Consider the following 19,793-nt stretch of genomic DNA (forward strand, 5'->3'; position numbering starts at 1 on the left):
GTGACTGGTGCAATGCAGGCCGTGGGTTGTAATAAAAACCCTTGATGAACAAATAGCTTCTTTAGAAGACCCTCTAACTTTTTATCCATAGGGTCTTTGAAAGCACAACTGTCATTATAGGGATAGTCGTACACTTAGCCAGGGTAGAGATAGCTCCCTCCACCTTAGGGACCGTTTTCCAAGAGTCCCGAACGGTGTCAGCTATAGGGTACATTTTCTTAAACATAGGGGAAGGGGAGAACGGGATACCCGGTCTTTCCCATTCCCATGTAACAATTTCCGAAATTTTTTTAGGAACCGGAAAAACATCAGAATAAGAATGAACTTCCAAGTATCTGTCCATCTTACACAATTTCTCTGGAGGGACCACAATAGAGTCACAGTTGTCCAGAGTCGCTAAAACCTCCCGAAGTAACAGGCGGAGGTGTTCAAGTTTAAATATAAAGGACATGACGTCCGAATCTGTCTGAGGCAACGCACTTCCTGAGTCAGAAAGTTCCCCCTCAGACAGTTTCTCCCTACCCCCCAATTCAGAGGTCTGGGAGGGTACATCGGAGATAGCCATCAAAGCATTAGAAGTCGCAGGAACCCCATGGGATTCTGCTCTGCTGCGATTGCCTTGCAACACTGGTAACTTAGACAAAACTTCTGTGAGAGTGGAAGACATAACTGCAGCCATATCCTGCAGAGTAAATGACGCAGACGCAGTTGAAGAACATGGCGTTACTTGCGCGGGCGTTAAGGGCTGTGACACTTGGTGAGAAAGATGTGGCATACCCTCAATCTCATCAGTCTGAGAACATTCTTTAGACATGTCTTTATTAAAAAAAAAAAAAAAATTCTTTACATTGTAAGGCTCTCTCAATACATGAGGGACAAAGTGTAACAGGGGGTTCCACAATGGCATCTAAACACATAGCACATGTAGTGTGTTCCAGATCCTCCATGTTGCAAAAAATAAAGGCCAGCCTGGTCATGACTCTGGTAATTAAAAATCTGTGTACTGTGTCTTTAAATATAAACTAACTCAGGTTGTCACAGAATGATCCTGAATGATCAATAAAACAGATGCATAACAAGTCTTTTATCCCTCTTACTACTTAACCCGATAAAAGAATATTCATTAGACCCCTAGAACAGCAGACACCTCTCCGCAGCTCTGCTGCAGCTCCTACCTGACCTCCACGGACCAGATGCCAGCAAAAACGGCGAGTCTAAGAACGCTTGTATATACAGGCACAAGCGGACTTAGGAGCCATAATGAAATACTGCCGATTCGGAACTCCAGTAGCTAAACTGCACGTCTGAAGCGCGCGAGGACTAGGCTCCACCCTTTGTGGGCGTACTAATCAAACCCCGGGAAAATCAGAAAAACAAAGTACCGCCATACACCGGAGTCCGACAAGAGAAATTTGTAATTCTCCCTCCGACTCCGGTGTTACTTCCCAGCTTCAGCCTGTTTTACATGTGAACTCCATTTATCAACAAGTCATAACATAATAAACGATCGCCCATATCGTTATGATTGCAAACAGTTCCCAGCGCTTCTAGCGTAGTACTTTATGTATGTCAGAGAGAGTTGGGAATGCTAAATGTGTCGGTGTCCCATTTTCCCACAAATGAAAGCCACACCTGCAAAAAGGGAAAGCCCTTAACCCGAGCCCAAAAAACCCTTCACAGACAGAGGAATAGCACAGTTAAGTCTGAGATAAGCTGCAAAGCCCCAGAGAGAAAGACTGCACTTACCTCCATGCTGAGGAACAGCATGATGACCCCCCAGTGTCAAGAGGTCCACTCTTCCTCCTGAGGTCCTGCGAGGATAGCAAAGTCTTAGTTAACATTCTCTAAGACCATAAATAGAAAACAGCACAAGCAAGGGAGGCGCAGTGAAATTAAAAACTCCACCAGTTCCGACAGCCTAAAAGGCTATCACTCCAGATGCTGCTCTATAGAAAAAAACATAATTTATGTAAGAATTTACCTGATAAATTCATTTCTTTCATATTGGCAAGAGTCCATGAGCTAGTGACGTATAGGATATACATTCCTACCAGGAGGGGCAAAGTTTCCCAAACCTCAAAATGCCTATAAATACACCGCCCACCACACCCACAATTCAGTTTAACGAATAGCCAAGAAGTGGGGTGATAAGAAAGGAGCGAAAGCATCAACAAGGAATTGGAATAATTGTGCTTTATACAAAAAAATCATAACCACCATAAAAAGGGTGGGTCTCATGAACTCTTGCCAATATGAAAGAAATGAATTTATCAGGTAAATTCTTACATAAATTATGTTTTCTTTCATGTAATTGGCAAGAGTCCATGAGCTAGTGATGTATGGGATACCAAATACCCAAGATGTGGCACTCCATGCAAGAGTCACTAGAGAGGGAGGGATAAAAATAAAGACAGTCAATTCCACTGAAAAATTAATCCACATCCGAAATCAAAAGTTTTAATCTTATAATGAAAAAAAACCTGAAATTATAAGCAGAAGAATCAAACTGAAACAGCTGCCTGAAGTACTTTTCTACCAAAAACTGCTTCTGAAGAAGAAAAAACATAAAAATGGTAGAATTTAGTAAAAGTATGCAAAGAAGACCAAGTTGCTGCTTTGCAAATCTGATCAACAGAAGCTTCATTCTTAAAAGCCCAGGAAGTAGAAACTGACCTAGTAGAATGAGCCGTAATCCTCTGAGGCGGGGATTTACCCGACTCCAAATAAGCATGATGAATCAAAAGCTTTAACCAAGATGCCAAAGAAATGGCAGAAGCCTTCTGACCTTTCTTAGAACCAGAAAAGATAACAAATAGACTAGAAGTCTTTCTGAAATCTTTAGTAGCTTCAACATAATATTTCAAAGCTCTTACCACATCCAAAGAATGTAAAGATCTCTCCAGAGAATTCTTAGGATTAGGACACAATGAAGGGACAACAATGTCTCTACTAATGTTGGAATTCAACACATTAGGTAAAAATTTAAATGAAGTCCGCAAGACCGCCTTATCCTGATGAAAAATCAGAAAAGGAGACTCAGAAGAAAGAGCAGATAATTCAGAAACTCTTCTAGCAGAAGAGATGGCCAAAAGGAGCAATAGTTTCCAAGAAAGTAATTTAATGTCCAGAGAATGCATAGGCTCAAACGGAGGAGCCTGTAAAGCTTTCAAAACCAAATTAAGACTCCAAGGAGGAGAGATTGATTTAATGACAGCCTCGATAAGAACCAAAGTATGTACAAAACAATGAATATCAGGAAGATTAGCATTTTTTCTGTGAAACAGAACAGAAAGAGCAGAGATTAGTCCTTTCAAGGAACTTGCAGACAAACCCTTATCCAAACCATCCTGAAGAAACTGAAAAATTCTAGAAATTCTAAAAGAATGCCAAGAGAATTTATGAGAAGAACACCATGAAATGTAAGTCTTCCAAACTCGATAATAAATCTTTCTAGACACAGATTTACGAGCCTGCAACATAATATTAATCACTGAGTCAGAGAAACCTCTATGACTAAGCATTCAATCTCCATACCTTCAAATTTACTGATTTGAGATCCTGATGGAAAAAAGGGCCTTGAGGCAGAAGGTCTGGCCTTAACGGAAGTGGCTAAGGTTGGCAACTGGACATCCGAACAAGATCCGCAAAAAACCTGTGTGGTCATGCTGGAGTCACCAGCAGTACAAACAAACGCTCCATTATGATTTTGGAAATCACTCTTGGAAGAAGAACTAGAGGCGGAAAGATATAGGCAGGTTGATAACTCCAAGGAAGTGTCAACGCATCCACTGCTTCCGCCTTAGGATCCCTGGACCGATACCTGGGAAGTTTCCTGTTAAGATGAAAAGCCATCAGATCTATTTCTGGAAGCCCCCACATCTGAACAATCTGAAAAAACACATCTGGGTGAAGAGACCACTCTCCAGGATGTAAAGTCTGGAGACTGAGATAATCCGCTTCCCAATTGTCTATACCTGGGATATAGACTGCAGAAATTAGACAAGAGCTGTATTCCGCCCAAGCAAGTATCCGAGATACTTCTTTCATAGCTTGAGGACTGTGAGTCCCACCTTGATGATTGACATATGCCACGGTTGTGACATTGTCTGTCTGAAAACAAATAAACGGTTCTCTCTTCAGAAGAGGCCAAAACTGAAGAGCAGAATCACACGGATTTCCAAAAGATTGATTGGTAATCTCGCCTCTTGAGATATCCAACCCCCCTGCGCTGTCAGAGATCCCCAGACAACTCCCCAACCCGAAAGACTTGCATCTGTTGTGATCACAGTCCAGATTGGACGAAAAAAAGAGGCCCCCTGAACTAAACAATGGTGATCTAACCACCAAGTCAGAGATAGTCGAACATTGGGATTTAAGGATATTAATTGTGATATCCTTGTATAATCCCTGCACCATTGATTCAGCATACAAAGCTGAAAACCTCCATGCACATAGCTACTGAAGGGAATGATTGAAACTGAAGGTTACGACAAGCTGCAACCAATTTCAGACGTCTCTTGTCTGTTAGAGACAAAGTCATGGATACTGAATCTATTTGGAAACCTAAAAAGGTTACCCTTGTCTGAGGAGTCAAAGAAATTTTTGGTAAATTGATCCTCCAACCATGTTTTTGAAGAAACAACACTAGTTGATTTGTGTGAGATTCTGCAGAACGTAAAGACTGAACAAGTACCAAGATATCGTCCAAATAAAGAAACACCACAATACCCCGCTCTCTTATTACAGAGAGTAGGGCACTGAGAACCTTTGAAAAGATCCTTGGAGCTGTCGCTAGGCCAAAAGGAAGAGCAACAAAATTGGTAATGCTTGTCTAGAAAAGAGAATCTCAGGAACTGATGGTGATCTGGATGAATCGGAATATGAAGATATGCATCCTGTAAGTCTATTGTGGACATATAATGCCCTTGCTGAACAAAAGGCAGAATAGTCCTTATAGTCACCATTTTGAATGTTGGAATTTTCACGTAACGGTTCAAAATTTTTAGATCCAGAACTAGTCTGAAAGAATTCTCCTTCTTTGGGACAATGAACAGATTTGAATAAAACCCAAGACCCCATTCCTGAACAGGAACTGGCACAATTACCCCAGATACCTCCAGGTCTGAAACACACTTCAGGAAAGCCTGAGCCTTTTCTGGGTTCACTGGAATGAATGAGAGAAAGAGACTTCTCACAGGCGGTCTTACTTTGAAACCTATTCTGTACCCTTGAGAAACAAACAAACAATGTTCTGAATCCAATTGAATTGATCCAAACATCCTTGAAGAATTTTAGTCTGCCCCCTACCAGCTGAGCTGGAATGAGGGCCGCACCTTCATGCGGATTTGGGGGCTGATTTAGACCTTTTAAATGGCTTGGATTTATTCCAGACTGAAGAAGGCTTCCAATTGGAAACCGTTCCCTTAGGGGAAGGATCAGGTTTCTGTTCCTTATTTTGTCGAAAGGAACGAAAACGGTTAGCAGCCTTAAATTTGCCCTTAGATTTTTTATCCTGAGGCAAAAAAGCTCCCTTCCCCCCAGTGACAGTTGAAATAATTGAATCCAACTGAGAACCAAATAATTGATTACCTTGGAAAGAAAGAGATAGCAACATTGATTTAGAAGTCAAGATTTAAGCCATAAAGCTCTTCTAGCTAATATAGCTAAAGACATATATCTGACATCAATTCTGAGGATATCAAAAATGGCATCACAAATGAAATTATTAGCATGTTAAATTAACTTAACAATGCTATACACATTATGATCTAATACTTATTGTGCTAGGGTTTCCAACCAAAAAGTTGAAGCAGCTGCAACATCAGCCAAAGAAATAGCAGGCCTAAGAAGATGACCTGAACATAAATAAGCCTTCCTTAGATAAGATTCAAGTTTCCTATCTAAAGGATCTTTAAAAGAAGTACTATCTACCGTAGGAATAGTAGTACGTTTAGCAAGAGTAGAGATGGCCCCATCAACTTTGGGGATCTTTTCCCAAAACTCAAATCTATCAGATGGCAAAGGATACAGTTTCTTAAACCTTAAAGAAGGAGTAAGAGAGGTACCCAGTCTATTCCATTCCCTAGAAATTACATCTGAAATAGCATCAGGAACTGGAAAAACCTCTGGAATAACTACATAAGGTTTAAAAACTGAATTTAAACGTTTACTAGTTTTAATATCAAGAGGACTAGTCTCCTCCATATCTAATGCAATCAACACCTCTTTCAATAAGGAAAGAATATACTCCATTTTAAATAAGTATGAATATTTGTCAGTGTCAATATCTGAGGCAGAATCTTCTGAACCAGATAGATCCTCATCAGAGATAGATAAATCAGAATGTTGTCGGTCATTTAAAAATTCATCAATTTTATGAGAAGTTTTAAAAGACCTTTTACGCTTATTAGAAGGTGGTATGACAGGCAAAGCCTTCTGAATAGAATTAGAAACAAATTCTCTAACATTAACAGGAAGTCTTGAAAAAGTCCGCAGAAGACGGACGAAACGCGTAGACGTTAGCTGATCCAGTCGAGTCTAATAATAGTATTGGGATAGGAAAGTCTGAACTAATCCCTGCACCGTGTAAAGGAACAACTACCAAGTCCACACGCCGGAAACTGAAACGAGCGAGTAAACAGCTACAGCTGACTGAGACCGGAGGACCGGGGACTGTGTGAGATTTTAAGAGACGCTTGTGATTTTTGTATTCCTGTAAGTGCAGTATGTTCATATGCGCATAGTGGAATTAAATACTTTTACCTCGAGTTGTGGTTGTGCTCTCTCTTCTTTTTGTTTTATAGTATTATATTTAGAACTTTACATTTAAAGTGCCAAACCATAGCTGAGAGTGTCTTAATAAAGGAAAACATACTTACCAAAAGACACTCATCTACATAAAGCAGATAGCCAAACCAGTACTGAAATGAGAATCAGCAGAGGTAATGGTATATAAGAGTACATCGTCGATCTGAAAAGGGAGGTAGGAAATGAATCTCTACGACCGATAACAGAGAACCTATGAAATAGATCCCCGTTAGGATGACCATTGCATTCAATAGGTAATACTCCCTTCACATCCCTCTGTCATTCACTGCACTCTGAGAGGAACCGGGCTTCAGCATGCTGAGAAGCGCATATCAACGTAGAAATCTAGCACAAACTTACTTCACCACCTCCATAGGAGGCAAAGTTTGTAAAACTGAATTGTGGGTGTGGTGGGGGGGTGTATTTATAGGCATTTTGAGTTTTGGGAAACTTTGCCCCTCCTGGTAGGAATGTATATCCCATACGTCACTAGCTCATGGACTCTTGCCAATTACATGAAAGAAAACATAATTTATGCTTACCTGATAAATTTATTTCTCTTGTGGTGTATCCAGTCCACGGATCATCCATTACTTGTGGGATATTCTCATTCCCAACAGGAAGTTGCAAGAGGACACCCACAGCAGAGCTGTCTATATAGCTCCTCCCCTAACTGCCATATCCAGTCATTCGACCGAAAACAAACAGAGAACGGAGAAACCATAGGGTGCAGTGGTGACTGTAGTTTAAATTAAAAAATACCTGCCTTAAAATGACAGGGCGGGCCGTGGACTGGATACACCACAAGAGAAATAAATTTATCAGGTAAGCATAAATTATGTTTTCTCTTGTAAGGTGTATCCAGTCCACGGATCATCCATTACTTGTGGGATACCAATACCAAAGCTAAAGTACACGGATGAAGGGAGGGACAAGGCAGGTACTTAAACGGAAGGTACCACTGCCTATAAAACCTGTCTCCCAAAAATAGCCTCCGAAGAAGCAAAAGTATCAAATTTGTAGAATTTTGAAAAAGTATGAAGCGAAGACCAAGTCGCCGCATTGCAAATCTGTTCAACAGAAGCCTTATTTTTAAAGGCCCATGTGGAAGCCACAGCTCTAGTAGAATGAGCTGTAATCCTTTCTGGAGGCTGCTGGCCAGCAGTCTCATAGGCTAAGCGGATTATGCTTTTTAGCCAAAGCCATTTGACCTCTCCTCTGTCCAGAGTAGACAACAAACAAAGCAGATGTTTGACAAAAATCTTTGGTAGCTTGTAAGTAAAACTTTAAAGCAGGAACCACGTCCAGATTGTGTAATAGACGCTCCTTCTTTGAAGAAGGATTAGGACACAAAGACGGAACAACAATCTTTTGATTGATATTCTTATTAGATACCATCTTAGGTAGAAACCCAGGTTTGGTACGCAGAACTACCTTATCTGCATAGAAGATCAGATAAGGAGAATCACATTGTAAGGCAGATAACTCGGAAACTCTACGAGCCGAGGAAATAGCTACCAAAAAAAGAACTTTCCAAGATAAAAGTTTGATATCTATGGAATGAAGAGGTTCAAACGGAACCCCCTGAAGAACTTTAAGAACCAAATTTAAACTCCATGGTGGAGCAACAGGTTTAAACACAGGCTTGATTCTAACTAAAGCCTGACAAAATGCCTGAACGTCTGGGACATCCGTCAGACGCTTGTGCAAAAGAATAGATGGCGCAGAAATCTGTCCCTTTAAGGAACTAGATGACAATCCTTTCTCCAATCCTTCTTGGAGAAAAGATAATATCCTGGGAATCCTGACCTTACTCCATGAGTAGCCCTTGGATTCACACCAATAAAGATATTTACGCCATATCTTATGATAGATTTTCCTGGTGACAGGCTTTCGTGCCTGAATTAAGGTATCAATGACTGACTCGGAGAAACCACGCTTTGATAAAATCAAGCGTTCAATCTCCAGGCAGTCAGCCTCAGAGAAATTAGATTTGGATGGTTGAAAGGACCTTGAAGTAGAAGGTCCTGTCTCAGCGGCAGAGTCCATGGTGGAAAGGATGACATGTCCACCAGATCTGCATACCAAGTCCTGCGTGGCCACGCAGGCGCTATCAATATCACTGATGCTCTCTCCTGCTTGATTTTGGCAATCAGACGAGGGAGCAGAGGAAACGGTGGAAACACATAAGCCAGGTTGAAGGACCAAGGAGCTGCTAGAGCATCTATCAGCGTTGCCTTGGGGTCCCTGGACCTGGATCCGTAACAAGGAAGCTTGGCATTCTGGCGAGATGCCATGAGATCCAGTTCTGGTTTGCCCCAACGATGAACCAATTGTGCAAACACCTCCGGATGGAGTTCCCACTCCCCCGGATGAAAAGTCTGTCGACTTAGAAAATCCGCCTCCCAGTTTTCTACACCTGGGATATGGATAGCTGATAGGTGGCAAGAGTGAATCTCTGCCCAGCGAATTATCTTTGAGACTATAACATTGCTAGGGAACTCCTTGTTCCCCCTTGATGGTTGATGTAAGCCACAGTCGTGATGTTGTCCGACTGAAATCTGATGAACCTCATTGTCGCTAGATGAGGCCAAGCCTGAAGAGCATTGAATATCGCTCTTAGTTCCAGAATGTTTATTGGAAGGAGTGACTCCTCCTGAGTCCACGATCCCTGAGCCTTCAGGGAGTTCCAGACTGCACCCCAACCTAGAAGGCTGGCATCTGTCGTTACAATTGTCCAATCTGGCCTGCGAAAGGTCATACCTTTTGACAGATGGACCCGAGATAGCCACCAGAGAAGAGAATCCCTGGTCTCTTGATCCAGATTTAGTAGAGGGGACAAATCTGTGTAATCCCCATTTCACTGACTGAGCATGCAGAGTTGCAGCAGTCTGAGATGTAGGCGTGCAAACGGCACTATGTCCATTGCCGCTACCATTAAGCCGATTACTTCCATGCACTGAGCCACCGAAGGGCGAGGAATGGAATAAAGAACACGGCAGGAGTTTAGAAGTTTTGATAACCTGGACTCCGTCAGGTAAGTTTTCATTTCTACAGAATCTATCAGAGTCCCTAGGAAGGAAACTCTTGTAAGGGGGGATAGAGAACTCTTTTCCTCATTCACCTTCCACCCATGCGACCTCAGAAATGCCAACACTATGTCCGTATGAGACTTGGCAATTTGGAAGTTTGACGCCTGAATCAGGATGTCGTCTAAATAAGGGGCCACTGCTATGCCCCGCGTCCTTAGGACCGCCAGAAGCGACCCCAGAACCTTCGTAAAAATTCTTGGGGATGTAGCTAACCCAAAGGGAAGAGCTACAAACTGGTAATGCCTGTCTAGGAAGGCAAACCTGAGAAACCGATGATGATCTTTGTGTATCGGAATGTGAAGATAAGCATCCTTTAAATCCACTGTAGTCATGTATTGACCATCCTGGATCATAGGTAGGATGGTACGAATAGTCTCCATCTTGAATGATGGAACTCTGAGGAATTTGTTTAAGATCTTTAGATCCAAAATTGGTCTGAAGGTTCCCTTTTTTTTGGGAACCACAAACAGATTTGAGTAAAATCCCTGTCCCTGTTCCTCCTTTGGAACTGGATGGATCACTCCCATAACTAGGAGGTCTTGTACACAGTGTAAGAATGCCTCTCTCTTTATCTGGTTTGCAGATAATTGTGTAAGGTGAAATCTCCCTTTTGGGGGGGAAGCCTTGAAGTCCAGAAGATATCCCTGGGATATAATTTTCAACGCCCAGGGATCCTGGACATCTCTTGCCCACGCCTGGGCGAAGAGCAAAAGTCTGCCCCCTACTAGATCAGTTATCGGATAGGGGGCCGTTCCTTAATGCTGTCTTAGAGGCAGCAGCAGGCTTTTTGGCCTGCTTACCCTTGTTCCAGGTCTGGTTAGGTCTCCAGACCGTCTTGGACTGAGCAAAAGTTCCCACTTGTTTTGCATTAGAGGAAGTTGATGCCGCACTTGCCTTGAAAATTCGAAAGGCACAAAAATTAGATTGTTTGGCCCTTGATTTGGACCTATCCTGAGGAAGGGCATGACCTTTTCCTCCAGTGATATCAGCAATAATCTCCTTCAAACCAGGCCCAAATAGGGTCTGCCCCTTGAAGGGAATGTTAAGCAGCTTAGACTTTGACGTAATGTCAGCTGACCATGATTTAAGCCATAGCGCTCTGCGCGCCTGGATAGCAAAACCAGAATTCTTAGCCGTTAGTTTAGTCAAATGAACAATGGCATCAGAAACAAAAGAATTGGCTAGCTTAAGTGCTCTAAGCTTGTCAAGTATGTCATCCAATGGAGTTGCTACCTGTAAAGCCTCTTCCAAAGACTCAAACCAGAACGCCGCAGCAGCAGTGACAGGAGCAATGCATGCAAGGGGCTGTAGGATAAAACCTTGTTGAATAAACATTTTCTTAAGGTAACCCTCTAACTTTTTATCCATTGGATCTAAGAAAGCACAACTGTCCTCGACAGGGATAGTAGCACGCTTTGCTAGAGTAGAAACTGTTCCCTCCACCTTAGGAAATGTCTGCCATAAGTCCCGTGTGGTGGCGTCTATTGGAAAAAAAATTCTAAAAATAGGAGGGGGAGAGAACGGCACACCTGGTCTATCCCATTCCTTAGTAATAATTTCTGTAAACCTTTTAGGTATTGGAAAAACATCAGTACACACCGGCACTGCATAGTATTTATCCAGTCTACACAATTTCTCTGGCACTGCAATTGTATCACAGTCATTCAGAGCAGCTAAAACCTCCCTGAGTAACACGCGGAGTGTTCAAGCTTAAATTTAAATGTAGAAATATCAGAATCAGGTTGCATCATCTTCCCCGAGTCAGAAACATCACCCACAAAAAGAAGCTCTCCTTCTTCAGCTTCTGCATATTGTGAGGCAGTATCAGACATAGCTCTTAAAGCGTCAGTATGCTCTGTATTTCGTCTAACTCCAGAGCTATCTCGCTTTCCTCTAAATTCAGGTAGTCTGGCTAATACCGCTGACAGTGTATTATCCATGACTGCCGCCATGTCTTGTAAAGTAAACGCTATGGGCGCCCTAGATGTACTTGGCGCCATTTGAGCGTGAGTCCCTTGAGCGGGAGTCAAAGGATCTGACACGTGGGGAGAGTTAGTCGGCATAACTTCCCCCTCGTCAGATTCCTCTGGTGATAAATTTTTTAAAGACAGAATATGATCTTTATTGCTTAAAGTGAAATCAGTACATTTGGTACACATTCTAAGAGGGGGCTCCACAATGGCTTTTAAACATAATGAACAAGGAGTTTCCTCTATGTCAGACATGTTTATACAGACTAGCAATGAGACTAGCAAGCTTGGAAAACACTTTAAATCAAGTTAACAAGCAAATATAATAAAGGGTACTGTGCCTTTAAGAGAAACAAATTTTGTCAGAATTTGAAAAACAGTGAAAAAAGGCAGTAAATCAAACGGAATTTTTACAGTGTGTATAATAAGCTAACAGAGCATTGCACCCACTTGCAAATGGATGATTAACCCCTTAGTTCAAAAACCGGATCATAAAAACTTTAGACGTTTTTTTACCAGTCACACGAAACTGCCACAGCCTTGCTGTGGGCCTACCTTCCCCAACAAACGATTTTGGAAAGCCTAAGAGCCCTTTAGAGATGTCCTATAGCATTCAGGGGACTCCTGGAGGAAGCTGGATGTCTCAGTCTGTAAAAGTTACTGCGCAAAAAAGCGCTAAATTAGGCCCCTCCCACTCATAGTAACACAGTGGAAGGCCTCAGGAAACTGTTTCTAGGCAAATTTAAGCCAGCCATGTGGAAAAAACTAGGCCCCAAGAAAGTTTTATCACCAAAGTATATATAAAAACGTTTAAACATGCCAGCAAACGTTTTATATTGAAAATCTATAAAAGTATTACCTCAGAAAGTAAGCATACTAGTCGCTATTAAATCACTGTATTCAGGCTTACCTTACATAAATTTGGCATCAGCAGCATTTTCTAGCATTCACATCTTCTAGAAAAATCTTAACTGCACATACCTCATAGCAGGATAACCTGCACGCCATTCCCCCGCTGAAGTTATCTCTCTCTTCAGTCATGTGTGAGAACAGCAATGGATCTTAGTTACAACCTGCTAAGATCATAGAAATCACAGGCAGATTCTTCTATTTTTCTCCCTGGAACAAAATAGTACAACTCCGGTACCATTTAAAAACAATAAACTTTTGATTGAAGTAAAATAACAGCTACATTTCACCACTTCTCTCTTACTACCTCCATGTTTGTTGAGAGTTGCAAGAGAATGACTGGATATGGCAGTTAGGGGAGGAGCTATATAGACAGCTCTGCTGTGGGTGTCCTCTTGCAACTTCCTGTTGGGAATGAGAATATCCCACAAGTAATGGATGATCCGTGGACTGGATACACCTCACAAGAGAAAATAGTACACACTGGCACCATTTAAAATAAAAAACTCTTGATTGAAGAATTCTAAACTAACACCTCACTTTACCTCTTCCTATCACTAACACAGGCAAAGAGAATGACTGGGTTGGGGGGAAGGGAGGAGCTATTTATGCAGCTCTGCTGTGGAGCTCTTTGCCTGCTCCTGCTGACCAGGAGGCGATATCCCATAAGTAAGGATGAAATCCGTGGACTCGTCATATCTTGTAAAAGAAATAGTTTTTTTCCTTCAGCCGGTAGTATAATCCACTAAGTCATACCTGAGAGACTCTTGAGTTAATTCATCTTTTGAAGACTTTTGATATTAACAGAGAATTAGACTTACTTGTCACTATGGACGTAGTAATTCTATATACTGTAATTCCCCATAAGCATGGGGTACAAATGATAAAGGAGCTATTGACCGATAGTGAACATTACTCTGGTCACCCCCATCGAATTTTTGTTTGTTTTGAACCGAAACGTTATGGGTTAAGGCCCTGCTTTTGTTTATGCACCTTGTGGATTAAAAGGCATGTTTGCATCGTATCCTGTGTTGCCTGCGTCATTTCAGTATTGCCATCTACCCTTGTCAGGTTTGGTATACTGTGGACCGTATATATATATATATATATATATATATATATATATATATATATATATATATATATATATAAAATCTAAGTGTGTGTGTGTGTGTGTGTGAGTGTCAGTGAGAGAGAGAGAGAGAGAGAGAGAGAGAGAGAGAGAGAGAGAGAGAGAGAGAGAGTGTATCACTTCATACGACAGCTACATACATATATGTGTGTGTGTATATCACCCAATAGTACCCAGTACTAGTTTCTGTCCCCAGCCTGTGCTGCACCCTAATACCTTCCCAGCACATAGGGTTAAACACTCAATGCACATACAGCCTGTTTTTTGTTGCCTGTTCATTAGAGCAGAACGTCTTTGCAGCAACCCGCACTTCCGGTTTTTGGTACGAAGTCTCAAGGTTTTTCATGGTTTCTGGTTTCGGGAGCCTTCAAAGAAAAGGAAAGGTTTATAAGGAAGGCACACACTAGATTTCAGGATATTATACAAAACTCATGGAAGTTATGGGATCAAAAGGAAAAAGAAGGATGAGGGCTGCATGCAGGGGCAGAGGGGGCGCTGCGGGCAGAGGGGGCTGAAGGCAAATAAAGGTGGGTCGAAAAAAAAAAAAAAAGAGCAGGAAGAATGAGTAGCGGCACAGAGCATAAAAAGCCATATATATATATATATATATATATATATATATATATATATATATATATATATATATATATATATATATATATATATATATATATATTTTATATACACATTTAAGAACTTTAAAGAGTAATTTATGGCAACACATATTATGAGGGAAGTGGGAAGGGCAGCGATTACCAGAGTAAGATACCTCATACAGCCCTCACTAGAAGCCATACAATTCTACAGGAGGCTCCTGCTCTTATTGCTCCTAATACAAATCAATGTCTTAGCTACAAAGATGATACAACTGGGAAGATGCTTAACACTCAAGGGGGTACTTGGTGAATGATACCATGGGGGGGAGGAAGTTACAAGATAAAAAATCCCCTCTTTCTAAGTCATAATAATTATTCAACACCCAAGATTTCCCTGCCAAAAAAAATATAAACCAAAATGTATGCTTACCTGATAAATTAATTTATTTCATGGTGGTGAGAGTCCATGACCCATTACTGCTGGGATTCAACTTCTGGCTACTAAGAGTAGGCAAAGATTCTTAAGAGAACATAATCCCTCCCACATCCCTGATATGCCAGTCTGACGTATAGCCAAGCAAGGAGAAGTAAAAAGGTAGGATAGAAAAAGCATCAAAAACAAGAACTAGAAATGCCACCAGAAAAACATAATTCAATTTAATGACAATGGGCGGGTCTTGTGGACTCTCACCAGCATGAAAAAATAATTTATCAGGTAAGCATACCTTTTGTTTTCTTTTATAAGGTGGTGAGAGTCCATGAGCCATTACTCCTGGGAACTAATACTCAAGCTGTGGAATCCACGACGATTTGGGCAAGACAAAAAATGTTTTTAAATATAGACGCCTGATTCTCAGCCTGGAGGACTTTCCGATCAAAAGCCTCTTCAGAAGGAGGAAACATCATCAAAGAATTTAGTAAAACGTGTGTAAGGGTGACCATGTTGCTGACTTGCAAATTTGTTCAAAATCAGCCTCATTTTTTAAACCCAGGAAGTGGAAACTGATCTGGTAGGACGGACTGTAATGTGTATTGGGGGAGACTTCCCTGCCTCCAAGTAATCCTTGTGAATCAAAGGTTTTAGCCAAGAAGTTACAGCTGTGGCCTTCTGACCTTTTCATGGACCAGACAAATGAACAAATTTGAGGATTGTCTAAAATCCATAGTAGCCTGTAAGTAGAATTTTAAAGCGCTCACTAAATGCGCATTATGTAGTAGCCGTTTCATTTTAATGCTGTGGACTAGGACAAAGGGATGGGACTACAATCTCCTGATTGATATTATCCGAAGAAATCACTGTCGGTAAGCAATCAAATGTATTCCTTAAAAAGTCTTATACTTGGGGAGGGCAGAGCCTGATGCCTTAGTGGCAGGACGTGGCCTTGGAGGAGCTCCTCATTAAAGTCATTTTATGAGCTAATTCACCAATTCTTTGGAAGTTGATGTACATTAATAGTCCTGAAGATATGTGGGGGCTTGCCCATTAAGCACTTTCCTGACCTACGCTCTTTGGCACGCTTTAATAGTCACAGAGACACATTTTCGCAGTGAGGCCTATGTGACTTGACTGGAGCCTAGTGGAGTTTAGTCTAGCGTGTGTCATCCTCAATTGCCTGGATTACTGATGCAACATGGAGATCATCTCACAGGCACTACATGCTCTGCTAGAAAACTTTGAAAGGACTATGCTCCAGATTTTGGACGCTCTGCAGATACAAACGTCAGGAGATGATAGTCAGCCTGATTCTACGAAAGCTATCTCTGAAGTATTGCAGCTCACGGAACGACAAAGGTTAACTGATGGGAATCTCAAGACAACATTGACAGATTATGTCTCACAGGATGCAGCCGACCCTCGAAGACAGATTTATGAATGCCCAGCCTGCAGGAGGGAAGAACGGGGGATCTCAAAGCGATTTAAAAGGCAGCCTAAGAATAGATAAATCTTCCACAATGAGGCTGGTAGTGATGGGCCCTAGCTACCTGACCTCATATTGGCAATGGCCTGCCCGGACAGTCTCTAAGGAGGAGATCACCAAGTCCTTGCTTTAAATAGTGAGTACCGACCCTTCAGCTCCTCTGACAGGTTCTCGCAAGAAATCGACAAATTAGACCCCAGAGATTTGACACTACCTTATACGATTTACCTGGGGCAAGCATTCTCAAGTACAGGAGTTGGATAGGAGATGCCTTCTATTGTTGGTCATCCACAACAACCTCTACTGCCAAGCGGTAACATGCTTAATTATTTCCCTGTTGCTGCTTATACTTGTTTTATCTGGAACTTTTAATGACAACAGTAATGTCTGAAATCCTAGTCTCAGGAAAATATGTGGGACACTTACCTTGTTTACAGTTGAACATTTTGCTCCTGTTATGTTATGTGGCCCAGTCCATAAGCTATATATATATATATATATATATGGTTCACTGCCTAGTTTAAAGTTTATTCCTATTCATAGTTTAAAGTTTTTATTAAAATGATTGTGAATTCTGTATTTTCTGGGTTAGAATGTAATTTTATGTTTATTTTGTATGTAAGGAACTTGTGTAATTTTTTATTTCTATAGGCTATAAAGGGAACTAACCATACTGGTTTAATTTGGATAAATAAAAAAAGAGAAGCGCTCAACCTGAGAACGAACAATAGCATAATAGCTTGTTCTATGGCTAGTTACCACCCAAGAAGCAGCCTCTTTTTGCTCAACATGTGCCTTTCACAGAGAAGACCTTTCCTGAAGCATATCAGTCTAATCCTAACTTCACAGTACAGTCCAGCCCCGAAATACCAGGCAATCCCTCTCTGAACGAGAGAAACAGCAAAACCCCAAACGTACGTTTCGGCCTATTGTGGGACTCGTCAGTAAGTTGCAGCCATATCCCTCTAGGCACACTGAGCAACGGATCCACGTCTGGTTTCCCGCATAACACTTAGGGAGACCTCCCTAAGTGTCAGAATTTGCATAAATAAAGAGAAAGAAGTGCTCAACCTGAGAACGAACAATAGCATAATAGCTTGTTCTATGGCTAGTTACCACCCAAGAAGCAGCCTCTTTTTGCTCAACATGTGCCTTTCACAGAGAAGAACTTTCCTGAAGCATATCAGTCTGATCCTAACTTCACAGTACAGTCCAGCCCCGAAATACCAGGCAATCCCTCTCTGAACGAGATAAAAAGCAAAACCCCAGACGTACGTTTCAGCCTATTGTGGGCCTCGTCAGTGAGGTGCAGCCATATCCCTCTAGGCACACTGAGCAACGGGTCCACGTCTGGATTCCTGCATCATACTTAGGGAGACCTCCCTAAGTGTCATAATTTGCTAAACTAAAAAGAGAGAAGTGCTCAACCTGAGAACGAACAATAGCATAATAGCTTGTTCTATGGCTAGTTACCACCCAAGAAGCAGCCTCTTTTTGCTCAACATGTGCCTTTCACAGAGAAGAACTTTCCTGAAGCATATCAGTCTGATCCTGACTTCACAGTACAGTCCAGCCCCGAAATACCAGGCAATCCCTCTCTGAACGAGAGAAACGGCAAAACCCCAGACGTACGTTTCGGCCTATTGTGGGCCTCGTCAGCGAGATGCAGCCATATCCATCTAAGCACACTGAGCAACGGGTCCACGTCTGGATTCCCGCATCACACTTAGGGAGACCTCCCTAAGTGTTATAATTTGCATAAATAAAAAACATAATTTATGTAAGAACTTACCTGATAAATTCATTTCTTTCATATTAGCAAGAGTCCATGAGCTAGTGACGTATGGGATATACATTCCTACCAGGAGGGGCAAAGTTTCCCAAACCTTAAAATGCCTATAAATACACCCCTCACCACACCCACAATTCAGTTTAACGAATAGCCAAGAAGTGGGGTGATAAGAAAAAAAAGTGCGAAAGCATATAAAATAAGGAATTGGAATAATTGTGCTTTATACAAAAAAATCATAACCACCACAAAAAAGGGCGGGCCTCATGGACTCTTGCTAATATGAAAGAAATGAATTTATCAGGTAAGTTCTTACATAAATTATGTTTTCTTTCATGTAATTAGCAAGAGTCCATGAGCTAGTGACGTATGGGATAATGACTACCCAAGATGTGGATCTTTCCACACAAGAGTCACTAGAGAGGGAGGGATAAAATAAAGACAGCCAATTCCTGCTGAAAATAATCCACACCCAAAATAAAGTTTAATGAAAAACATAAGCAGAAGATTCAAACTGAAACCGCTGCCTGAAGTACTTTTCTACCAAAAACTGCTTCAGAAGAAGAAAATACAACAAAATGGTAGAATTTGGTAAAAGTATGCAAAGAGGACCAAGTTGCCGCTTTGCAAATCTGATCAACCGAAGCTTCATTCCTAAACGCCCAGGAAGTAGAAACTGACCTAGTAGAATGAGCTGTAATCCTATGAGGCGGAGTCTTACCCGACTCAACATAGGCAAGATGAATTAAAGATTTCAACCAAGATGCCAAAGAAATGGCAGAAGTTTTCTGGCCTTTCTAAAACCGGAAAAGATAACAAATAAACTAGAAGTCTTTCGGAAAGACTTAGTAGCTTCAACATAATATTTCAAAGCTCTAATAACATCCAAAGAATGCAACGATTTCTCCTTAGAATTCTTAGGATTAGGACATAATGAAGGAACCACAATGTCTCTACTAATGTTGTTGGAATTCACAACTTAGGTAAAAATTCAAAAGAAGTTCGCAACACCGCCTTATCCTGATGAAAAATCAGAAAAGGAGACTCACAAGAAAGAGCAGATAATTCAGAAACTCTTCTGGCAGAAGAGATGGCCAAAAGGAACAAAACTTTCCAAGAAAGTAATTTAATATCCAATGAATGCATAGGTTCAAATGGAGGAGCTTGAAGAGCCCTCAGAACCAAATTCAAACTCCAAGGAGGAGAAATTGACTTAATGACAGGCTTTATACGAACCAAAGCTTGTACAAAACAATGAATATCAGGAAGAATAGCAATCTTTCTGTGAAAAAGAACAGAAAGAGCAGAGATTTGACCTTTCAAGGAACTTGCGGACAAACCCTTATCTAAACCATCCTGAAGAAACTGTAATATTCTCGGTATTCTAAAAGAATGCCAAGAAAAATGATGAGAAAGACACCAAGAAATACAAGTCTTCCAGACTCTATAATATATCTCTCTGGATACAGATTTACGAGCCTGTAACATAGTATTAATCACAGAGTCAGAGAAACCTCTTTGACCAAGAATCAAGCGTTCAATCTCCATACCTTTAAATTTAAGGATTTCAGATCCTGAT

At 41.3% G+C, this 19,793-nt stretch overlaps 1 protein-coding gene across 2 annotated transcripts in view; it reads right to left on the minus strand.

Annotated features, from left to right (window-relative positions):
- Positions 1–19,793, minus strand: part of MAP2K4 (mitogen-activated protein kinase kinase 4) — a 1,109,040-nt gene that overhangs the window by 434,871 nt on the left and 654,376 nt on the right. For both annotated transcript variants that reach the window (XM_053710735.1, XM_053710724.1), the window contains exon 6: positions 14,165–14,275. In XM_053710735.1, the coding sequence (XP_053566710.1) occupies positions 14,165–14,275 (111 nt within the window). The remainder of the gene's footprint in view (positions 1–14,164; positions 14,276–19,793) is intronic.

The sequence above is a fragment of the Bombina bombina genome, chromosome 1, assembly GCF_027579735.1.
Source record: "Bombina bombina isolate aBomBom1 chromosome 1, aBomBom1.pri, whole genome shotgun sequence".
NCBI classification, from domain to species: Eukaryota; Metazoa; Chordata; class Amphibia; order Anura; family Bombinatoridae; genus Bombina; species Bombina bombina.